At 45.4% G+C, this 22229-nt stretch overlaps 1 protein-coding gene across 2 annotated transcripts in view; it reads left to right on the forward strand.

Annotated features, from left to right (window-relative positions):
- Positions 1-22229, forward strand: part of CDIP1 (cell death inducing p53 target 1) — a 177174-nt gene that overhangs the window by 101991 nt on the left and 52954 nt on the right. For both annotated transcript variants that reach the window (XM_069210373.1, XM_069210374.1), the window contains exon 6: positions 20612-20876. In XM_069210373.1, the coding sequence (XP_069066474.1) occupies positions 20612-20876 (265 nt within the window). The remainder of the gene's footprint in view (positions 1-20611; positions 20877-22229) is intronic.

Below are 22229 nucleotides of genomic sequence, written 5' to 3' on the forward strand. Positions count from 1 at the left end.
CTCATTTCTAATTTAGATTTCCTCCGATAAAATGCCATTGTGATCCAAATCTTCTGTTGCCCAGTTCTCCCTGTGGGGCTCTTTCAATATTCCTAATAAGCCACCTGGGATTTTCAGCACTTTCAATCTGTCTGTAGTGAACCAAGGAAACTTTTCCAAATCCCCTTACCTAGGTCACTCAATATAAGAAGACGTAGGTTGGTTCTACTCTACCTTCAATTACTGCCATCTGATTTGGTCTACCTTATGGTATACATAATTACGGCTGCAGTAAGACTGCAAAATATGGTGGACATGGAATATAGCATTGATATGTTTTTTGGACCATGCTCATACGGAAAGGCTGTTTTTGTAAGCTATGCTCTTTATTTCTGGCTTCTACTTTTAGGCACAAATTATTCTACAGCTTGACTTCAGGGTCTCAAAAAATTGTCATTATTTGTTGCTGCATGCGCAGTTGTATATGATTTCTTTATTTTTTTATGCTTAATTCAATTTGGGATGTGATTTTTAAGGTTTTTGTCAAGTGAGTGTTTTTTATTGCTGTATTATTTATAAACAGAATTTTTAAACAGCATAAAGATTTATTGACTGATTTATTGATTGACTAGCCCAAAGTATCTTTTGATTAACCAAGTCAAATACTGCCTGGAAGTCGAAATAACAACAAAACAAGTTGCCTCTACTCTCTGTTGGCTTGTTGGTTATTGACCATAAAGTAAATCAATGATCCCTTGTTGAGTGGCCTTCGTTGCGGCCACCTTGCTCTATTGCGAATAAATGCTTTTCACACAGTCAATTCCTTTAGCCTATGGAGTACAAACTTTGCATAAGTCTTCGCCACTATATCCATAAGACCTATTAGTCTATAGTTCTTCAGAATAGAGGGGATATGATTCTTATATATAGACTTCATGATAGCTCCTTTCCAGCTCTCTGGAGTCTCCCCAGTTACTGTTATCGACTTAAGTACTACAAGAAAGGTTGGCATGTCCGGCTATTCTTGTGAGCGTAAGTGTCGTAGCTTTTTTATCGGTTTTCAGAAGAGTTCTCCATCAAACTTCTGTACTTCTTTAATAAGCTCATTATAACTTTTACTTTAGGTGTCTTTCAGGTAGATTTCCATGCCACTTCAGAAACCATACAATTTAAAGTATTTTTCCTTCTTCCCATCCCTAACTGGACTAGTTTCCGGAATGTCTCTGCATCTTTTAAATATATTGTCTATATCATTTGCTCCCAATGTGTGTTATAAAAGACCAGACTTGTTTCTGAATCTTAACCTCACAATTTTCTCCTTCATGTACATTCCTCCCTCTCTCTTTCTCCTACTCTGTAGTATCTTCAACAGGCTCTTCAGGGATTGGTAAAGTAAATCAAACCATTCCTAAGCTTTACGTAAGTTTTGATTTCTTAATAGTGTTGTAGGGTTCTTGTTATTGGAACAAGAATGCTGGATTCGGGGCAGCAGCACCACTGCTTGTAGATGTCTGAGTCAATCCCGCACCATCTTGGCAGCTGTCGGCCCAACCCTTTCTGCTAGCTAGCAGTACCTCAACCAAACATAGAATGCAAAGGTGATTTATGGCAGCCTGACGCATGACATTCAGTGACCTCTCAGGGAAGTTGTGGTCAACAAATCTTACGCATTTCTCTCATTAACAAAGGTCTCATACACACACACACACACACGTAGGGCCAAGAAAAAGATGCAGGATGGTTTTCAATACATTTATTGAAACAAATGCAATCTACGATAAAACATATGAGCTGCAAGTATTAGGACAATGAGACATAGCAAGAATAGGATTGTCAAGATCAGTGAAAGGAAAATAAGCCCAAGCATATTGGAATAACATACTTAGGAATCCTACCTAACCCCTAACTTCTAGTGAGAGCATACCGGTAATAGCCCAATCTGTCCCTACTTAGTCAGCCTTGGGCAGAAGTACTTGGTGAAATGTTGTGCATATAAATAATAACGCTTTCACATTATCACAGCTGATTAGGAAAAGTAAAACATCCCCGTTGAAAAGCAGGCTGAACTAAAATGAATGAATGAAATTACAGTATATATCTTGGCAAAAAGAGCACACACGCTATAGGCCTCAGCTAAGATGAAATGTATGTGCCCAAGCAAGGTGCAGAAATAAACCCACAGCATCCTCTCCATTGTCGGAACAACAGTGAAAGAAGGCACAGGCTGCATAGCAAGACCCACCTTTGGTGCACACTCGAAGAATCACCACAAGCAAAGGAAAATCTGCTGTACACAGGTCAGTATTGGTAAGGATGACAATGACCAATTCAGATTGAGCTCCTGCAGCAATGAAGCTCTGAAGTACTGCGTCATGCGATCACGACCAGGTGGGCTGGTGGTAGCTCCATCACTTTGCTTTGCTAAGATGGGACAGCCATTGCATATCAAAAATAGCAATAACCAGATACTGCCAATAAATGCCAAAGTTATTGGGAATCCTTCAAGGAACACTCAAGAAGAGTGAATGGATGGCTGAAGGTATCACTCCAGATACAGTCTGGAAGGTGCTAACAAATCCAGAACTGTCAGCCTCAAAAAGGTGCACAATTCCCATAGTATTTGATGTTTTGAAAATCCTGCTCACCAACTCTCCAAAATGTTTGGGGAAGTTGGCATTTAATAAGGACTACATCTCTGCTGCTGACTTTGCCAGTTGGACGCCATAGGTCTCTGTTGCTGATGTCCGTGCCGCATGATTTTGAAACAATAGTGCCTTTAGTCTGCTCAGCTTGTCAGAACTTACATTTGAGGTAGCAGTGTGCGGCCGTATTTCTACTACTTTTATCTCTCGTGGGGGGTAAATAGCACATGGCCGCAGCAAGTTACAATTCGGGAAACTCAAATCACAAAGGTAATTCCAGGCTTTATCCTGTAGCAGCCTTCATCACTCAGCATCACATAACTTCCATTTGAAAGTATATAAAATACTTGGTGAATCAAAGTGACAAGAGTACCCTTCAAATAGCAAGTTCTCTACAGCTGCGTTATAAGTGCCGTGCAAGGACACCTGCTTACAAATCGTAGAATGACTAACAACAGACTCACATTCCTTTTCACAAAAAAAGACCTCTGTTTTGCTATATAGATATTTTGAATCAAAAGGTAACTTCTGCAAATTGTGTATATAGCTGTCCCCTAACCGCTCAGATCTATTGCAGATGACACAATCTTAGATAGCGTGTAAATGCGGTTGGACCGTGTGTTCATACCATTCTAGGAAAACGACCAAAGTCTTTTCCATGTTTTCTTTATCAATTGAAATGGAAAATATGCAGCAGTTTCCATTTGTGAAAGCTTCCAGATCTCATTGTATATGGCATATAAAAAACATTTTGAGCTCGGCTTTCTAGGACCTAACAAGAAATCTTGCAAGTCGACTTCTTCTGAAAGGAGACCAAGGTGTTCTTTGACAGCTGCTACTGTGGAAGAACGTAACCATAGTTGGCAAAGTTTACCAACGCTGTATGTTGTAATGATACCGAGTGTTGAGCTGTGATGTAACAAGGGTCCAGTTGGCTTGCTCTGAAACCCCGTGTGAAATTTACAAAACGTGCCTAACAACCATTTGTGTCCATTGGCCACAATAACCACCCCTTGGGACATGAAAGTGAGGAATTAAATGTACCATTTTTAACCCTGCTGCTCTTCAGTGACATTTAAAAGTGTCTGCCAGCTGTTAAATTTAGCTGGTGTCTTTAACCCCAGGCAAGTCCTTTGCTGAACTGTGTCATTTAAAAATATAATTTGCCAAGCATGCTCTAACTAAAGCTTCTCTACCCTGTACTTGCCAATCTCTTGTAACCCATACACTCTTCAAATCAAAAGTGTTTTTCCAAAACTCATAGCCCTCAACGGCCAGCTTGGAAACAAAGGAATCCGAATAGATTAATTTTGTGTTGGTTAGCAATATTTTTTTCACTATAGAAGGAGGTAATAAAAAATAATATGACTGCATTTTTAGCATCATCCCCAGTAAAATGTGCAAACTTTTCTATGTATGTTTCAGAATTCCCCACTGGTGGAGTCAGACAGTGCTCCCATAGTGTGTAATTATAACTGATCTCGGGGTACTAGCTCAGTGCAGAAAGTAATGTTCATAATGATGGTACAGAACATTTCCCCCTAATTTTGTGTGTGTGTGTATGTGTGTATATATATATATATATATATATATATATATATATATATATATATATATATATATATATATATATATATATATATATTTTCATTTTCAAATACATTATAATATTCAAGCTCAGAAAGCATGGAATCAACTGTTTTAAGATCCTAGTCATCAGAAACAACCCCAGGTGTAATAACATAATTCATAGAAACTTTGAAGACAAAGGGAATTTGAATGACTCCAGTAGGGCCAAAAATATCATATGGTACTTTATCCCAAAAAATCCCATCGGGACAGCTGAAATGTTCAAAAAGACGCAAGTCTCTTCTGACCTGATGGGAAGAAAGGTAAGGTTTTAAAATCTCATCCACCAGTTCAACAGCAGAATGTTCAGGAAGGTAGTGACCATTTATTAGTAAAAGAAAACAATGACAAACCCAATCTAAAGCAGGAAGGCAAGCAATGTCAGCAGTATCCATAGATAGTACCATGGACGGACCAAATAATTGTTTTTAAGCCAGTTGTAAAGCTAATGTGTTCTTGAGACAGATGCAGTCAATGAAGAAAATTGGTCAATGTCGACAAAATAACCAGAAGCAATCTGTGCAAAAACAGGAGCCGATGCAGAACTAGTAGATGGACCCAATGGTGGTGGTTCATAATAAACAATGTCATCTGTGTTGAAATGGAATAATAGAGATCTATGCTTTGGACGTTTTTTGTTGGTTAAGTAGTGACAGGAAGTAACAAAAAGTTAATTCTCCACCCTCCTCAAGCCCGGGGAGACAGTTGTAGCCTTGGTACTTGCAGCAGCATTGTTGAGTGCTTGAAGAGATAAATCCCATTAGGTAGGGAGGGAGGCTAGGGAACTACCCAGGAATTCTCCTGGTCTACTGCGCAGGGTCAGCCACATGGTGCATTTTGAAACAAACCGGTTTTCTTTGGGAACCAGACAGCGGTGGTAGGATAACAATTCTGGTACTGTGTATTCCCAGGACTGGAATCAGTGCTCTATATGTTGTGCCAAACTCCTTTTTCACAGCAATCATTTCTCGTATTAGACCCCCAACTTTAGGAATCCAGCCAATAGATGTTGTTCGTAAATCCCTCATTCCCAAGGTGGCGACATAGGCAGATGAACTTTTAAATCACTTAATTGTATTTACTGTAAAACAGCAACACGTTCATTTACGTCAAAGGGTGTTTCTGCCACCACCGTGCCAGGGCCATCAAGATCTGGGACATACATGACCTTCTGGGCAGATTATTTAGTTCTCTCTGGACCCAGTATAGGTGATGAATCCAGCTACGGCCAGAACCTAATACCCTCCCTGTTAAGGATTGCTTTAAGTCTCAGTGCTTCCTCTCCACGATCGAATTACCTTCTAGATGGCAGAGTGAGGAGTAATGGAGTTGAACACCCTTTGTTGCCGTGGTGTCCCTAAATGCTCTGGATCCAAAGGCAGTGCCATGCTCTGAGTGGAATGCTGCAACTACATATGTCCAGACAAAGACTTGCAAATCTTAATTAACAGTTCGACATCAGCCGATCATTGTGGCCATACCTATAGGAAGCTAAAACATGAGTCGGTAGCGTCTAAAATGTATTTGTATGCATCATCTGGCCTAGGTACACACATTATAGTGGCTTGTTGGACACTAGAAGGGGTGTCTGCGGTGGGCCGTTGATGGTGGGCCCCTTAATTTGTTGACAAATGTCACAATGAAGGACATACTGTTTGGTCTGCTTGTATAGATATGGCCACCAATAGCATTTCTATAGCAAGGAGATAGTAGCTGCCACACCAGCATGGGCAGAAGCAAAACCCTTGTGCGCTGCTTTAATGATATCTAATCTCTGATCTTGCTTGGGAAACACACGATCACCCACCTCTCGGATAGTTTCAAATGCCATATTTTAGGCACTTAGGTGGTAAGTATATTTTGCAGAGTATGCTTCTGGTAAAGGCTTGCTGTCAGCCAAAGCTTTCATAGCAGCCAATGTCTCATCATCCAATCTCATATGAGAATGAGTAATTGCAGCAAAGGAAGCTGCAGCTACTGCAGCTTTGGCAGCTTCATCAGCCAAAGTGTTTCCAACAATGTGTACTCCTACATGTTGATGGCCCAATGTATGAATTACATAAACTTTTGGTAGTCTGCCCTTAAGCTCTGCTACCCCTCCCCACAAGTTTTTGTGTTTGATGGTGTTCCCCTTTGAATCTCAGAACCCGTTTAGGCGCCAATTATGTAAATAATCATTGTATAACTGGACACAGTAGTACGAGTCGCACACAATCAATGTAGACTGTTCAGGATCCATATGTTCCAGTGTAAAAATTAGAGCCTTAAGCTCAGCAAGTTGTGCTGTGCATTCCCCTCAGGTCTCCTGTACAGGTATGTTGAAGGTGTAATGTACCAATCCTCATTACCCCGCTAACAGCTGCACAAGTGGTGGAGTATTGGTGTTTAGTGTCTACAGCTGGTTGTGCTGAACCATTGGTGTAAATGATAATTTTGTATTGATCAAGAGGCATGATGTGAGAGGGCACAGGGTTCATATTGAAGAAATTCTTGGGTCTGCAGTTTGGGGTTGAAAACATATTCAACATCAGTGGCAGTCAGGAAGGTTGCCCATTGAATCCAACATGGATGCAATGCAATGCTTTTGCATTTGGGATGCTGGATTTGATGACAACCTCAAGGGCTGGAACCGGGGTAACTACAATAATGTGTTTCCCTTGGGCAAGTGGCCTGTCTTCAATGACAGCCATCTGTACTGTAGTCGGTATTTTTTCATTTGGTGAAAATCATCGTTCTGATTTAGAGTACAAATGTGATTTGTATGCTGTGGGTACCATATCACCCTCATTAAATGTGACATTGGTGAATCCGATGGCACCAGGAATTATTTTGACTACCAAATTTGATTTGCTGTTACATGTGTGTAAGTGTTGTGCCTCTAGCATTTCTTGTTGTAAAGCTCTGAGGGTGCGTGTGTGTTATGGTGTCCAATGTTTGTTTGAAAAATCTGGACTAATTTGATCATAAAGAGGTTTAATGCGTTGTCCATAATCAGGAATGTATGTTCTGTCAAAATTAAAGAAACCCAGCAATAACTGAAGTTTCTTTATGGTGTTTTGAGGTTGAAGTGAGTGCATCTCTACAAAAGGTGTGGGGCTAGGCTCTTACCCTCATCAGATATTTTGTATCCTAGGAATAGAACACTAAGAAAAGCTATTTTGGTTTTCTTGATTGAATTTATAGCTTTGGGCAGTGAATCCTAAAACAATGTGATCCACCCAGGCCAAATGTCCAGTGAAGTCGTCATCTGTGAGATAGATGTCATCCACATAGGACAATACCTCGGGATTTGTATCATGTAGTATTGATGTTGCACAGGCAGAGGACAACCCAGGCCTGTTCTTATACCCTTGAGGTAAATGGCAAAACCGCCTTTGAGAGCCAAGCGCACTGAAGGCAATTAAATGCCGGGGTTTCAGACGCTAAATTTTGGCAGAAAAACCCATTGGAAATATTCAAGATAGTTTTTTTTATTTTTTTTATGCCCTATAATGTTAATGAGTGCTGTGCTTTGTGCATTTTGTATTACTAATGTGCATATGTGACTGTTTAAATGGCTGTAATCTAAGACTATTCTATATAAATGGTCAGGTTTGGAACTGGGAAAAATGGGGTGTTTATTGCAGAGATACAGGATTCTTTTACTCCTTGGCACATAAGTTGTGTGAGAATCTCCCTCACTGGTGCTTTAGCTTCATGTTTAATTGGATATTGAGGGTGAATTTGTACAGTTGATCTAATTGGTATTACATAGTAGGGGGAATCGTTATCCCATCCTATGTGGTTGCCATACAGTGCAGAAGCCTGTGCCAGAGCCCAATAGGCAGCGTAGGGTTCCTTTACTGCATCTGGAACTAGAGCAGAGAAAGAAGGCAAAATCACACCTTTCCCTTGTGGGAGCATGCGGACATATTCAGTTGGCCAATCTTTTTCTGCCAATAAAATGTCATAATTTAGAGATAACTTTAATAGTGCATTCTATGTCTCCCTCATTCTGAATGTTTAATTTGTAAACCCTTTCAGGTGGGGTGACGTGCCTGTCTGCTGTTTCGACTTCAAGGAAGTCATCAGATGGTGACGCATCCAGATGCTCTATAAGACTCTGGCGACATATCATGGCCTCTGCCGTGCTTTCTAGATGCCACTTCCCTTGTCTTGCTCTTCAAGAATGCTCCCAATATGAGTGGCATCCTTGACTGATCTTGTTGCCACCGTTTTCCTCGTTCCCTTTCCTGCCGCTGCGTCCCCTGCGGCCCCACCCCCCAGCCCTCTCATAGGACAAGCCCTCCCGCCTCCCAGCTGCCACTCCCACCCTCCCTCCTCTTATGGCAGCCGCGGCGCGCTAGCAGAGAGCAAGCTTTGACCCTGCTCGCAGGTAGGTCGCTCCCCGCTCCTCCTTCCGCGCCACCTCCTTGCCCGTTCCCTCTTTGCTTTTTTTCCTCGCCGCTGCGTCCCTTGCGGCCCCTCCCGCCTCCCCCCTCCTTCTCTCACCGTTTTCCTCATTCCCTTTCCTGCCTCTGCGTCCCCTGTGGCCCCTCCCGCCTCCCCCCTCCTTCTCTCACCGTTTTCCTCGTTCCCTTTCCCGCCGCTGTGTCCCCTGCGGCCCCACCCCCCAGCCCTCTCATAGGACAAGCCCTCCCGCCTCCCAGCTGCCACTCCCACCCTCCCTTCCTCTTATGGCAGCCGCGGCATGGCAGTGCAGCGGGCGTGCCGCTGGCGCGCCAAAGGCAAGCCCGTCTGCGCCCGTCCGCGCCTGGACCTCGCCCAGCGCCACCCCTCCTGGTCCGCGAGACCCCTGCACCTCCAGACGCCGCTACACGGCCGACCAAATCAACACCCTCAATCCCGGCCGCATCACAGCATGCTCCCAGCCCTCACCAAGGAACACCCACGGACCCTTCGCATGCCGCACCTGCAGATTCACCTGCGACAGAACAACGAAACCAACAAAGACCGAAACTAACCACCTCCACTGCATACTCCTCAACACCCGCTCCGCACGCAAGCACGCCATCGAGCTCTGGGACCTGCTCGACTCCACCGCCCTAGACGTAGCCTTCCTGACCGAAACCTGGTGGAACGACTCACGGCGACCGACATCGCAATAGCCATCCCGGGCGGCTACAAGATCATCCGTAGGGACCGCAACAACAGAATCGGAGGAGGCATAGCCATCGCCCACAAATCCTCCCTCAAGGGCGACACCCACACTGATGACTCCCTCAAGACCGCCGAACACCTACACTTCCGCATCCACACCGACCCCAACACCACTCTCAGAGGAACGCTCATCTACAGACCCCCCGGACCATGAGCACCATTAAGTGAATCCTTTGCCGACCTCACCAGCACCCACACATTCACCTCAACGGATTACATCCTCCTCAGGGACTTAAATTCCCACCTGGAGAACAACAACGACACCAGCTCCACTACTCTGAGACAACCTCACCAACCACGGCCTCAGACAACTCATCAACACACCACCCCACATCGCCGGCCACACGCTTGATCCCATCTTCTCCTCAAGCGCCCACGTCACCTTCAACCATACCACCGTACTCCACTGGACCGACCACCACTGCATCCACTTCACCTACAAGAAACATACCGAGCACCATTGCACCCAACAACCACCCCGCCGATGCTGGAGCAAACTTACGGAAGACCAGCTTACCAACGCCCTCACCCAGAACCCACCCCCCGACTCCACCGACCCAGACACCGCCGCCCATAACCTCACCCTGTGGATCAACGAATGCGCCAACACCCTCGCGCCACTCAAAAAACCCACCGACAACCAAGCCAGAAGAAAAGCCACCTGGTTCACCGACGAGCTCCTAAACTCCAAACGCGACTGCCGGAAGCTAAAAAAGGAATGCCTCCTCAAACACACACCTGACAGCCTCACAGCCCACAAGGACGCCACCCGCAAGCACCACCAACTCATCAGACAAGCCGAACGATCCCACTTCAAAGACCGCCTGGACAACAACGCACACGACAGCAAAGAGCTCTTCAGAATCGTGAAAGAACTCTCCAACGTCAACGACATCCCTCCATCCCAAGAACTCTGCAACGCACTGTCCTCCTTCTTCCACCGGAAGATCACCGACATCCACGACAGCTTCGACGTCACTCCCACGCCAGACCCCACCCCCGAACACACCACCTGTGCAAACCACCTGACCTCCTGGACCAACGTGAACGACACAGAGGCACGCAAGATCATGAACTCCATCCACTCAGGACCTCCGTCAGACCCCTGCCCCCACCACGTATGCAACAAAGCCGACTCCACCATCGCCCCCCTCAACTGCGGAAGGTCATCAACATCTCCTTCGAAACAGCGACATTGCCTGAAAAATGAAAACACGCCGAAATCCGCGCCCTCCTTAAGAAGCCCAAAGCAGACCCTAACGACCTCAAGAACGTCCGACCCATCTCCCTGCTCTCTTTCCCAGCAAAGGTAATTGAAAAAATCGTCAACACACAACTAACCAGCCACCTCGAAGACAACGGCATCCTAGACCCCTCCCAGTCCGGCTTCAGATGAAACCACAGTACCGAAACCGCCCTTCTCGCCGCCACAAACGACATCAGACAGCAAATGGACAACGGCGAAACATCAGCCCTCATGCTCCTGGACCTATCTGCCGCCTTTGACACAGTCTGCCACCGCACCCTGAAATCACGCCTCCACGAAACCGGAATTCAAGGAAAAGTCCTCAACTGTATCGTCTCATTCCTCTCCGGCAGAACCCAGAGAGTCCGCCTCCCCCCCCCCTTCCGCTCCGAAGCCACCGACATCATCATCGGCGTCCCCCAAGGCTCATCCCTCAGCCCGACGCTGTTCAACATCTACATGGCCCCCCTCGCACAAGTGGCCCGACAACACAACCTCAACATTCTCACCTACGCCGACGACACCCAGCTCATCCTCTCACTCACCAAAGACCCGCACACCGCCAAAACCAACCTCCACAAGGGAATGAAATCCATCACCGAGTGGATGAGAAACAGCCGTCTGAAACTGAACTCGGACAAGACGGAGGTCCTCATCCTCGGACCCACCCCCTCCGCCTGGGACGACTCCTGGTGGCCCACTGCACTAGGAACCCCACCGACACCGTCCGACCGCGCTCGCAACCTGGGCTTCATCCTAGACTCCTCCCTCACCTTGTCTAAACAGGTCAACGCAGTCTCCTCCTCCTGCTACAACACACTCCGCATGCTCCGCACAATCTACAAGTGGATCCCGACAGAAACAAGAAGAACAGTGACACAGGCCCTCGTCAGCAGCAGGCTGGACTACGGCAACGCACTCTACACAGGCATCCCAGCAAAAGACCTACTACGCCTCCAGCGCATCCAAAACGCCTCCGCCCGGCTGATCCTCAACATACCCCGCCACAGCCACATCTCCCACCACCTGAGAAACCTTCACTGGCTCCCCGTGGACAAAAGGATCACTTTCAAGCTTCTTACCCACGCTCACAAAGCACTCCACGACACCGGACCAGCCTACCTAAACAACAGACTCAGCTTCTACACCCCCACCCGTCAGCTCCGCTCCACTAACCTCGCCCTCGCCGTCGTCCCCCGCATCTGAAGAAAGACTTCCGGCGGCAGATCCTTCTCATACCTCGCCACCAAAACCTGGAACACCCTCCCCACCAACCTGCGACAGACTCAAGACCTACTCACCTTCAGAAGACTCCTCAAGACCTGGTTCTTCGACCAGTAACAACAGCCCCCCCCCTCCCCCCCCAGCGCCTTGAAACCCTCACGGGTATGTAGTGCGCTTTATAAATCCAATGATTGATTGATTGATTGATTTTCCTTTTAAATTGGGGTTTTTGCTATGGAGGTTTCTCTTCTTTTTTTTGGTGAAAATTTCTGAAGAACGTAGTGAGTCCTGTTTCAGTTCCATGTAGTTGCTCTGGTGTTTTGACTGCCCTCCTGTCACTCCATTTATCCGGTGTGTCCTGGAAGGAACAAGATGGGTGACTGTCTGTATTCTGATTTCTATCAGGAGTTTTAAAGTTTCCCTATTTCTAAGGTTGTATTGTTTCTCAGAGGTCTCCAGTGGTGGAGATTCTCCTCTTTGGCTTCTTCTATCTTTATTTTGTTTTTGTTTATCACAGTGTTTTTTAGAGCTCTCTTGTGCTTGCTTAGTATTCTCCTTAGGAGAAGTACTCTGTAATTTGAGGTTTAGTTGGTCTGGCCCTCAGACTGTCCCAAGCTATACTTGTATAAGTTTCAGAAATAATCTTTGGCAGCTCTCGCTCCTCATCCAGCTGAGGAACATCTTGGAGCTGTAGGCGAATTGCCAGTGCTGCTGCTTCCCCTTAAATATTTCTTAAAATTATTGAGGATACTGTGCCAAAAGTGCGCATTAATTTCATCCCCAAGTCCAGGGCCAGGGCAGCCCCATGTTCATTTTGAATTTGTTTTAACAATGCCAGTAAATTCACAAGTGTCGGTGTACAAAGCACAGTGGTATATATTGCGCCGAAGACTGTGCTCCAAGGGGCACAATCCTCTACTGAGGCAACCATTCCAAACGGCAAGCACACTGTGAGAATTCTATGTTTATCTTGGGGTTCCGTATGGGGAAACACTGCTTCCAGCTGGTTTGTTTTTTGCGCAGCCTTGAACGGAATCTTCTCCTGCTCAGTTGGTGCCTTTGCCATTATTGAATGGACAGTTTATAGGCTTATCCCTGTAACAGGCAATTGATTTATAGCTAGGGCAGCCCTCGCTGGGACTCTGTTTAAGGTCCACATTACGAATTGTATTAAATGTCTAGAGTTTGCTACTAGCTCATTATATAATGTGCGTACTTCAGCTACTTGCATAGCCTGCACATTGGGATGTAGTGTATATGTGACCAATGTTGGTCAGGTTGGTCCGTCATTGCTTGAAGGACCTAATCTAACATGTTGTATTACATGTGGGAGGGCGCCATTGAACCAATCTTGGTGGTCTTGATAATTTTAAGGAATTTCTAAATATTGATATGCTCTGTATTGTTGTGGTACATGTGCTATTCTGTATCTGTGAAATGTATTTGAGTCTGTATTTATTGCTGGAAAGCTGACCCATTAGTGAAATATTTCTGTTTTGTATGTGTCATGAGCTTCAACGACAAACGTGACATCCCCTCCCTTATTTGTTACTCCATTAGCTAAAAGAAACTGTGTGACAGGTTGTCTACAGTTCTGTCGGATATTTACTGGTTGTGCCATATTAAAATAATCTGTATCAGAGTTGGGAACTCCCAACGTGGGATCCTTTTAAGGTAGAAGGTTGAATAGCATACAGCCTAGATAGGTGGTCCCTATTCAGCTGAGGATTTTTTCCCAAAAACCACGGACGTCTCTGTATATTGGTACATAGGGTACCTTTAGTGTATGTGAGACAGAGATACTCAGGAGACCTGTATAATTAATGCCTTACCAACGTTGGCAGCACCATTTAGTAGGACTCTCGTTATTGGGACAAGACTGCTGAATTGAAGGCGGCAGCACCACCGCTTGTGGGTGATGGAGTGAGTCCTACACAGTCTTGCCAGCTGTCGGCCCACCCTTTTGGCTAGCTAGGAGCACCTCATCCAAACATAGAAAGAAAATGTGATTTGTGGCAGCCTAATGCATGACACTGGGTGACCTCTCAGGGAAGTTCTGGTCGACAAATCTTACCCCTTTCTCTCATTAGCAAAGGTCTCATCCACACACGTAGGCCAAAGAAAAAGGTGCAGGATGGTTTTCAATACATTTATTGAAAAGACTGCAATCTACAATAAAATATATGAGCTGCAGTTATTAGGGTAATGAGACATAGCAAGATTAGGATTGTTAAAATCATTGAAAAGAAATTAAACAACCCACACAGGTCCTGAACCAGCTCCCCTCTCTGCCTGGTCGCTCTGCTCTGCCAACTCTGCTGTGAGCAGAGTACAGGTGGGACCAGTCCACCCTCCTTTGCCTGCACCTATAGCCCCTATTGCTGTTTGTTTTGCCCCCACCACCTTCCCACTGTTTTTTCTGCTTTTTTTCCCCACCCACTCTCCTCCCACTGCGCCCCTCCCACCCCAGGACCTACTTAATAACGGTTGGGCGTGCCAAAGGTAAGCCCGTCTGCACCCATCTGTGCCTGGATCGCACCAAGCGCCAGGAACCCTGGCTCTCCTACCATCCCCCGATACTCTGCAGCTGAGCTCTGGGACATGGCCCCTGACCAAGACAACAACTGCTGCATCACCTCCCCCTGGTCGGACCATTCCCCTGCCTCCAATGCCACTTCACCTGCTACAGTGATACCTTTACCGGCCCCCCACAGCCACCCTCCAAGCCCGAGAAACAACTCCATTGCATACTGCTCAACACAAGATCACTCTGTAAACACGCCATGGAAATATGGGACACCATAACCACCCTCAGCCTGGACCTGATGTTCATCACTGAGACCTGGCTCACACCCGCCCAGCCCCCGATATCATCTGCGCCACCCCGTAAGGACTACCACAATAAGCATGGAGGAGGAATCGCCATCACGCAAAAGGACAGCCTCCCTTGTACCACCTTTGAGGAAGAGACATCTCACCTCATGGAACTCCTTAACTTTCTTATCCGAACAGAGAGCCAGATCAACCATCAGGTGAACCCTTGTGTACAGGCTCCCACCTTCTGCAAGGCCATTGCCAACTTCATCAGCCCCGTGGCCATCGACTCGACAGACTACATATTTTAAGGAGATCTCAATTTCCAGCTAGAAGACCCCATCAGCCACAACTCCACCAACCTCCTGGACAACCTAAGCAATATCGGACTCAAACAACTAGTCATAAGCCCCACACACACTGCAGGACATATCCTGGACCCCCATCTTTACATCAAGTGAAAAAATTAAGTTCTCCCACACAATGGAGCTCTCATGGATCGACCACCACTTCCTACACTTCTCTATAACCAGCAGACTGGAGCTTTCCACCAAACCTCCAACTCCCCCCTTCCGCAGATGGGGAAAAAGTCACAGAGACCCATTGGACTACCGTCCTCTAGTCCAGCAAACCCATCCTCTCTGGCAACCTTAAGCAAGATGCTTGCAGTCTATCCAAATGGATCCTCAACGGTGCCACCAAAGTTATCCCCACAAGGAACTCCACCTTTAGAAGATCCAGCAAGCCTGCAAGGTGGTTCAACTCCCAAGTAAAATGCACCACCTTCAAAGAAGCACTGAACAAGTATCATCTCTCCCTCAGAGAAGCAAAAATGGCTGCCTACTTTGCCACGTTGGGGAAAGCACCAACCGCCCGAAGGAACTTTTTAAAAACGTCAGAGTTCTCCTGCCCAGCAGCTACCAAAAACACAATCCATCCCTCTCAGACCCTCAGCGATTCACTAACCAATTACTTCCACCACAGAATCACAGTCATCTACAGAAACTTTCACATCCCAACCCACCAGCATCAAACACCTATTGACCCCATCAGGCAACTTTCCCAGCCACCTGATGACCAACTGGAAGTCTCTATCCATCCAGGAAACAGAAGCCCTCATGAGTTCGACCCACTCTGGCTCATTCAAAGACCCATGACCCCACTATATCTTCAACCTGGGCCAGAAGGAAATCAGCAGCATCCTCACTCCCACCCTCAACACTTCCATCAGGACTGCCACCATCCCCCAAGCTTGGAAGCAAGCAGAGGTCAAGCTACTCCTTAAGAAACTGTCTTCCGACCCCAGAAAACTCAAAAATTACCGCTCTATTTTACTGCTCTCCTTCCCAGCTAAGTCCCTGGAAAACAGCATCAACAAACAGCTCTCCAAACCCCTGGAAAGTCACAATCTACTGAACACCTCCCCAATGTGGCTTCTGCACCAACTACAGCACCAAGACCGCTCTTATTGCTGCAACGGATGACATCAGGCCCCTCCTCCACCACAGAGAGAAGGTAGCCCCGATCCTCCTCGACCTCTCCGCTGCATTCGACACCTCACAGAACCACTCAGAAAGTCCGCCTCCCACCTTTTACCTCTGAACGAAAGAGCACCATATGCGGCGTCTTCTAGGGATCCTCACTCAGCCCTACCCTTTTCAACACCTAAGTGATGCCGTTTACCAAGATTGTTTATTCCCACGGACTCAACATCATCTCATACACCGACGACACTCAACTGATACTCTCCATCACCAAAGAGTATGCCACCCCTAAAGACAGTTTCAGCAACACGAATGGATGAAATCCAACTGCTTGAAACTGAACACAGACAAGACATAGGTGATCCTCTTTGGTAACAACACCTCCCCCTAGGACGACTCCTGGTGGCCCTCCACACCCAAACAACCCCCAACCCGACTGACCACGCCTGCCATATTGGCGTCATCATTGACAGCAAAGTCAGCTTAAAAAAACAGAGAAACGTAGTGGCCACCTCCAGCTTCCACAGCCTCTACCTGCTGCGGAAGATCTTCATATAGATCCCCATTGAATCCAAAAAGACTGTAACCCAAGCCATCCTCGCCAGCAGACTAGACTACGGAAATGCCCTTTATGTTGGTCTCCCCATTCAGATTCTCCACTGTCTCCAGACCATCCAGAACGCAGCAACGAGACTCATCCTGGACGTCCCCAGGCAGACTCACATCACCCCCCCACCCCCACCTCAGAGGTCTCCACTGGCTGCCTGTGATTAACAGGTGCAAATTCTAGGTTATCACCCTCGCATACAAATACCTTCATGACATCAGACCCAATCTCATCAATCGCAGACTCTCCTTCCACTGGCCCACTCAGGTCCCGAGAGTTTACCACCGCTGCAGTGGAGGGCGCTCCTACTCCCAACTTCCTGCCAAGATCTGGAATTACCCTTTCCCCACACACACACGCACACCCTTGTTGACTTCAGGAGGAAGTTCAAGACATGGCTCTTTGATGAGTAGACAATAGTTTGCAGGGATTTCCCACAGCTCCTGGATGCCCCCACTGGGGTGATATGCAGCACTTTACAAATCTTTGATTGAAGCATATTGGAATAACATGTACATAGGAATCCTACCTAACCCCTAACTTCTAGCAAGATTAAAGTGTTGATAGCCCAATCTGTCTGTGTTTAGTCTATGAGAGGGGCACCCACCACCATTACCTGAGAACGGGGGTCTGCCCGCCGTCGCCTTGGCTGGTTGTAGAAACAGGGCCGAGGTCAGCAGTGAAATGGAATACAGCGTGGATATGCATCCTTGCTGGAATGACCTCCCTCCTTTACCCTGGCCTGTACTATGATTTCTTTAAGAAACATGTTTTGGTTCTGTGAAATAGGCCTGACGTGGGCATGTGCCTAAGTGTCAGACTCATTACATACTCTTGTGGCAACAATACTAGATGGATTATCATGTACTGTTCTTGTCCGCTTTGGGCAGAAGTACATGGTGAAATGTTGTGCACAAAAATAATAACAATGCTTTTGCAGAATCACAGCTGAACTAAAATGAATAAATGAAATGAGAGCATATATCTGGTTAGCAGGGCACAAGCCGAGGCCTAAGCTAAGCTAAAATGTATGTGCTCAAGCATGTTGCAGATATGAACCCATGGCAATCGTTGGTCTTTCGCCCTTTTAGTGTTTGTTCGCCAAGCATTTCACCACCACATTCCATGTCTTTAAACCAACTATTTATACTGAAATGCTCAAGTCCAAGTTTTCAACCTTTGCATTAATTTGTCATTTAGCTGGGCATCTTCTAATTGTTTTGTCGGCCTTCAAGAACATTCAACTTATACCAAGGGAAATTTGTATTTCTCCTTTATCCCTTACTCCTGGTCCTCTTCATCCTTTTCTTCTTTGTTCTTCTTTTCTTGGTCCAGGTCCTCCTATAAGTCCTGGTCCTTCTGCACCTGATCCTGCTGTCCCTGGTTCCACTGGTCCTGCTGGCTCCTTGGGTCCTCTTGATCCTGCTCTTCCAGGACCTCTAGATTCTAGCCACCCTAGTCCTTACTCTTCTCCTTAGCAGTGGAAAGCCGCAGGAACTCCGAATTCACAGCTCACATACAACAATCCTTTTCTGAATTGCTTTCCTGATGGTGCCTGCCACACTTCTACTCTTTGTGTGCTGCCTATCAGATACCTGCGTAGGCACTTAGACATACAGTTTACAGGGAATATTAGTGTTGAGCTGTGTGAGTGGCAAAGCTTCATGCCCTGAGTAGAGTCCTCGCATTGATGGTCAATCTGATTTTTCAAGCAATGATTTTAAATCCACTAGAATGATGAGAGGTGGCAATCTTGTTACATTGCAGACGGTTATTACGAAACAGGTTCTTTGAACAGATAGAGAATAAATTAGTAGACAGGAGATATTGTCTTTGGTGTGAAAGGTTACATTTGACTAGGAGAGCTTCAAATTGCTTTAGAGAGAAGTTAATGCAGGTGCAGCGATTTGTTGTGAGCCATTGCAATTCTACCAGCTCATTTACTCAGACACTTTCTCATGATGATGGTTTTGTATTCTGGTGGCATTGCTTCTTGTAAGATGGGAACCACGTAATAATCTAGTCAGGTTTCATTGCTGAGGAGGCAATCTAGATACATGTCCGTAATTAGGTCGTTATGTAAAGCCTGTATTTTATATCAAATTTGCTTTGATGAGCAAGCATTTCTGGTACTGTGTTACTGATGTAGGTTTTATCAGCTCGTTTGAAAGCTGGTTGTTTGGCCACGTTGGGTTGTCGTTCTGTATCCAGACATCTTATGTTTTGAGTATCCTCTTTTTTTATAATGTTAGTCAGTAAGTCTGATATTTACTTTTTTTGGTATTTCGCTTGTTTTGTTACTTGGAGTTGGCATGCTTGAGCTGGTGTCGAAGTAGGCTGGTGACAATCAGTGAGTAGAGAAAACATCACGAGTATATGTTGCTAATATTTATGAGCAGCAAGGCAAAGTTAGAAGTCAGCCTAAATCCAATAAAGTGATCAAGCGCATTAACAGGGTTCTGAAACCAGAAGTGTAGGTTTGAGTTCTTTAAAGTAGGCCACCATGCGGATATTAGCTGGGGAGAGGCTCCGTCTCAAAAATGGCAATGTGGTACAAAATTGCCGTGGGTTGATAATTGTCACAAGAACCTAGCCATGGCATCATAGGATCATATGACGTTACCCATGATGGTTTTTCATATATTACATATTTTTAGGGGCAGTCACTTTAATAAATGTTTTTTCTTCGAAGTATAGTTAACACTGGGCACATTGCCACATATTTTTGTACTTACTTTGCCGATCTCACAAAAAGAGACCTTCGAGCTAAAATGGATGAAAAATAATACTTTCGAAGATTGCGCTGCATAATTTGCTTTTTTGCCACATCATTGATGTAATCTTGCTGCATAATTTGTTACTTTGTGTTCCAAAATCCGGGTAGCCCAGACAACGGTAGAGTTTGGCAGAGTAGTTGGGAACCATCAAAAAGATGATGATCAACAGTTAGATAAATATTTTAGTGTGCTGAATTAGGCCTGGGGAATATTTTCCGAAGAGTGGCAAAGTTGCTTCGATTTACAGTTTCAGGTGCAGGGGTATTGGATTGAAACTTGAATCAATCAACCAATCAAGGATTTATAAAGCGCAGGAAATCACCCATGAGAGTCTCAAGGAGCTGGAGCAGCCTACTGCTTAGGCGATCTGCTCATTCCAACAGCCAGGACTTGAGACCTTTCCTGAATTGCCGGAGCGATCAGCCTTTCCTGAGGTGCAGGTCGTTCCAACCTTTGACCGCTAGGTGAAGCCCTTTTATATAAGAAAATTACCTTGTATTTGGTAGTGTCCCCAATGATTTTGTGTGTGTGTGTGTGCGCGTGTATTTATTAGTTTGAAATTTGAACTTTCATGCTATACGTTATATGCCATCACTCTCTTACCTCATTGGAGGTGGGCCATTCTGAGCTTCTCTCTCACAAGTATTTTCCCTCTGTTCCCATTTTCTTATTTACGCTTAATCCCTAACACTCCTCCTCCAATGCTGCTAGTTGTTTGAAGAAATGGGAGGATCAGTTGTAAAAATGCCAGTGTATCCGCTTGTTTTTTCAACGTAATTATATGCAAACTTTATTTTACAATATAATAAATGTACACAGTAACTGTTTCATAACTTACTTGTGAACCCGTTCCTGTCCAAAGTTATGACGTGACCAGCCACTTCTATTTCAGTGTAAGTGAGTTATCTTCAGGGTTGTTACTTGATGCCCTCCACATTGGCACAGAAACTCTTAACATTCATTTTTGCATTGTTTTTGCATTGTTTTTGCAGTGTCTTCTGATAGTAGCAGTGGTAACCGTTTTTTCTTTTTATTTAAATGCTCTTTAGGTTGTTACCCGCCTCCTGGACCCCACACTCCCATGGGATATTACCCCCCGGCTGCTACACATTTCCCATCTCCAGGGGCACAGACTGCCACCGTATTAGTGCCTCCAGGGGCTGCCACCACAGTGACTGTGCTGCAGGGGGAGATCTTCCAGGCCTCCCCAGTGCAGACTGTGTGTCCCCACTGTCAGCAGGCAATCACCACCAAGTTATCTCACGAGATTGGGCTCATGAACGTCCTGCTCTGCTTCTTCTGTTGCTTTGTGGGGTAAGTTGTACCTCAGACTATCTCCTTAATGCTCTTTATCAGCGATGGAACCTTTCTTGCTCTGGGAAGCAGGTGTGGGTAGGGATTGCAATGAATAATAAGGGATACAACAAGAAAGGACATTGAGAATGCAGTTATATATTCACACATTAAAATGAACACGGAGAAGTGGATCAAGAGAAGCAGCACCAGTTACAAAATCAACATTAATATCTACTCAGGTGTGTTTCTCAGTGTTAGAAATAGAGGTTATTCTAATTTGCCTCATATGTAGTGGACTGGACCTCACTGGATGTGTTTTTTAAATGCTGCACTGCTTAAAAAACATAAAGAAAAGAAACTGTGCCTGTCCATTCCTGTGGGTCCTGCTTTAGCTATCTGTTGTAGTCAAAATTTAGGTTAAAGTGTCAAGCATAATCAATAATGGACTCGCTGAAAAAGCCCATTATGCTCCAAAATCTTTCCTTACACCCTCACATCTCTTCGGTCCTCAGTGATCAGGATTTTTTTTAGTTTCAGTCACTCATTTTTGGGTTGCAATCCATCTTTTATTTTTTTCACAACGTTATGACCAGACGGTCCATCCAAACTCATTTGATCTCTTGTGATCACTCAGTAAAGGAACATGCTTTTCTCCTCGTTTGCTGGATCTATTTTTTCGATTTGTTAGTTCCCACAAATCTTAGAAATTCAAAGGTTTCTGCACTTCATTTGGTTTAGATGAGGATAGTCAGTCCAAGGTAGGTAGACTCTGATGTCGGCGATTCGAACAGTTAAGGTGGGGACACTCCCCATATCTTCTGTAATGATTCAGGGGATTTAGAGCCATTGGTGAGAGGTTATGGCTGCAATTGGGGATGTAAGAGCCTGAGACCCTTCCAGTTTCCTTTATGGGTTGTAGTAGACTGGAAGAGAAGAGGACAGAACAGGCTGACACTGTGACAGCAATGTATTTTTTTATTTTTAACTGTACAGTTTTAGTGTATGTATACACATACTGTGAGAATTGTTGGTTGACTGTGTATGAGCCCTGGGTAAGCAACAGCCACAATCCCTTACAGTGTGGCCACAGAAAGTCACTAGCTTTGCACAAAAGAAGCAGTCAGGCTAACTTAGGAACAATATGTTAAGTATTTATGCAGCACACAAACAGCAATACAGTAAAATAACAACACAAAAAATCCCAAACCAATTTAGAAAAATAGAGGAAATTTGAATTACTTATTTGACACCAACACCATCAAAATCCAATTAGTAGAACTGGAGTTATTAATTTTTTTACGTTTTTAAGGTTCAAGATAGCAATTCCTCAGTTTTGGAACATGACCACCTTGGCACGTCTAGTACCACATC

Source organism: Pleurodeles waltl, chromosome 10 (genome assembly GCF_031143425.1).
Source record: "Pleurodeles waltl isolate 20211129_DDA chromosome 10, aPleWal1.hap1.20221129, whole genome shotgun sequence".
Lineage (NCBI taxonomy): Eukaryota > Metazoa > Chordata > Amphibia > Caudata > Salamandridae > Pleurodeles > Pleurodeles waltl.